Consider the following 1,624-nt stretch of genomic DNA (forward strand, 5'->3'; position numbering starts at 1 on the left):
AAAAAAAACCAAACTGTTTCCTTTCAGGATGCTGTTACAGCAAGCCCCATTTAGTGCCTGGCGGCCGAGCCTTCATATGGCCGGGCATTCAAAGAATCCAAAGGTAATCAAATGCAGGAAAAATGGCCAATAGATAATAGAAAAACGGTTGCAGAATCTCCCTAAACACCATGACCCTAATCGTGGACAGTCCGACAGTGTACACGAGCCAAGGTGTCCCGATTTCCGTCACGGGAATCGCACAAGTAAGTAAAAGAGCGAATAATGCGGTTGAGACATCAAAAATGAATCCGTTAGGTGAAGATTCAGGGACAAAATGAAGAAATGCTCTCCGCAGCTTGCGAGCAATTCTTGGGCAAATCGGCGAACGAAATCGAGCACATTGCCCTGGTCACTCTGGAGGGACACCAAAGGGCCATGATGGGATCGATGACTGTCGAAGAAATCTACAAAGACCGCAAAAAGTTCAGTAAGCAAGTGTTTGAAGTGGCGTCGTCTGACCTGGTCAATATGGGCATCACTGTGGTGTCGTACACGATCAAAGATATCCGAGATGAAGAGGTTTGTAGCAAAGAATTCACCCAGCCACTATGCGCTGTCCGACTTGCTCTCATTTATTTTAGCTCGTTTGATCAAATTATTTTTTTCCATTTTTGCCACGAAGGGCGCCAAGGTATGTGTGTGTGATTGAACATTGAACATTTGCCGTGTTGTTGCTTCCCAATCCTCATCCCTATTAATCATTCATTCATAATTTCTTCTTGTTAGGGATACTTGAAAAGCCTGGGGATGGCGCGGACGGCCGAAGTGAAACGCGACGCCCGCATAGGTGAAGCTGAAGCGCGAGCCGACGCGGCCATCAAAGAAGCCATCGCTGAAGAACAGCGAATGGCTTCAGTCTTTCTCAACGACACCGAAATTGCCAAAGCCCGGCGCGATTTCGAACTGAAAAAGGCCGCTTACGATGTGGAAGTGCAGACGAAAAACGCCGAAGCCGAAATGGCTTATGAGCTGCAAGCAGCCAAAACCAAGCAAAAGATCAAGGAGGAGGAAATGCAGATTATGGTAACATTTGGAGGCGCCTGGCTCTAAAAACTCCAAGCAAATTGTTCGTTTTTTTTCACAGGTGGTGGAACGATCGCAACAAATCCTTGTGCAGGAGCAGGAAATTGCGCGGCGCGAGCGCGAACTGGAGGCAACAGTGCGACGTCCGGCCGAAGCTGAGAAATTCCGACTGGAAAAAATTGCGGAAGCTAACCGCAAAAAGGTCCTCGTAGAAGCTGAAGCTGAAGCAGAGGCCGTGAGGCTGAAGGGTAAAAGCACAACCTCAAAACTATGGGGCACACCTAATTCCCTTAATCCTCCAGGCGAAGCTGAGGCGTTCGCCATTCAGGCCAAAGCCAAGGCTGAAGCTGAGCAAATGGCCAAAAAAGCCGAGGCCTGGAAGGAGTACAAGGAGGCTGCAATGATTGACATGTTTTTAGAGGTTTTACCCAAGGTATAATGCAATAACACACTTGAGAACGGCAACTAAAAGCCCGTTTACACGTTCAAGCCATCTGAACGATTTGGCTTGCGCAAGCCAGATCTGTGCAGATGAACTGAACGAAAATCTGGCGTTTAC

At 48.0% G+C, this 1,624-nt stretch overlaps 1 protein-coding gene across 6 annotated transcripts in view; it reads left to right on the forward strand.

Annotated features, from left to right (window-relative positions):
* LOC109541942 (flotillin-1) overlaps positions 1–1,624 on the forward strand; it is a 65,933-nt gene that overhangs the window by 46,051 nt on the left and 18,258 nt on the right. For 4 of the 6 annotated variants that reach the window (XM_048668994.1, XM_019910942.2, XM_048668992.1 and 1 more), the window contains 7 exons: positions 28–103; positions 155–245; positions 298–561; positions 665–673; positions 769–1,065; positions 1,127–1,313; positions 1,368–1,498. In XM_048668994.1, the coding sequence (XP_048524951.1) occupies positions 171–245; positions 298–561; positions 665–673; positions 769–1,065; positions 1,127–1,313; positions 1,368–1,498 (963 nt within the window). In that variant the 5' untranslated portion in view covers positions 28–103; positions 155–170. The remainder of the gene's footprint in view (positions 1–27; positions 104–154; positions 246–297; positions 562–664; positions 674–768; positions 1,066–1,126; positions 1,314–1,367; positions 1,499–1,624) is intronic. The other 2 variants (XM_019910943.2, XM_048668993.1) reach the window with 1 other exon arrangement.

This window comes from Dendroctonus ponderosae, unplaced genomic scaffold, assembly GCF_020466585.1.
Source record: "Dendroctonus ponderosae isolate FM_Combo_2020 unplaced genomic scaffold, Dpon_F_20191213v2 Dpon_F_20191213_8, whole genome shotgun sequence".
NCBI lineage: Eukaryota > Metazoa > Arthropoda > Insecta > Coleoptera > Curculionidae > Dendroctonus > Dendroctonus ponderosae.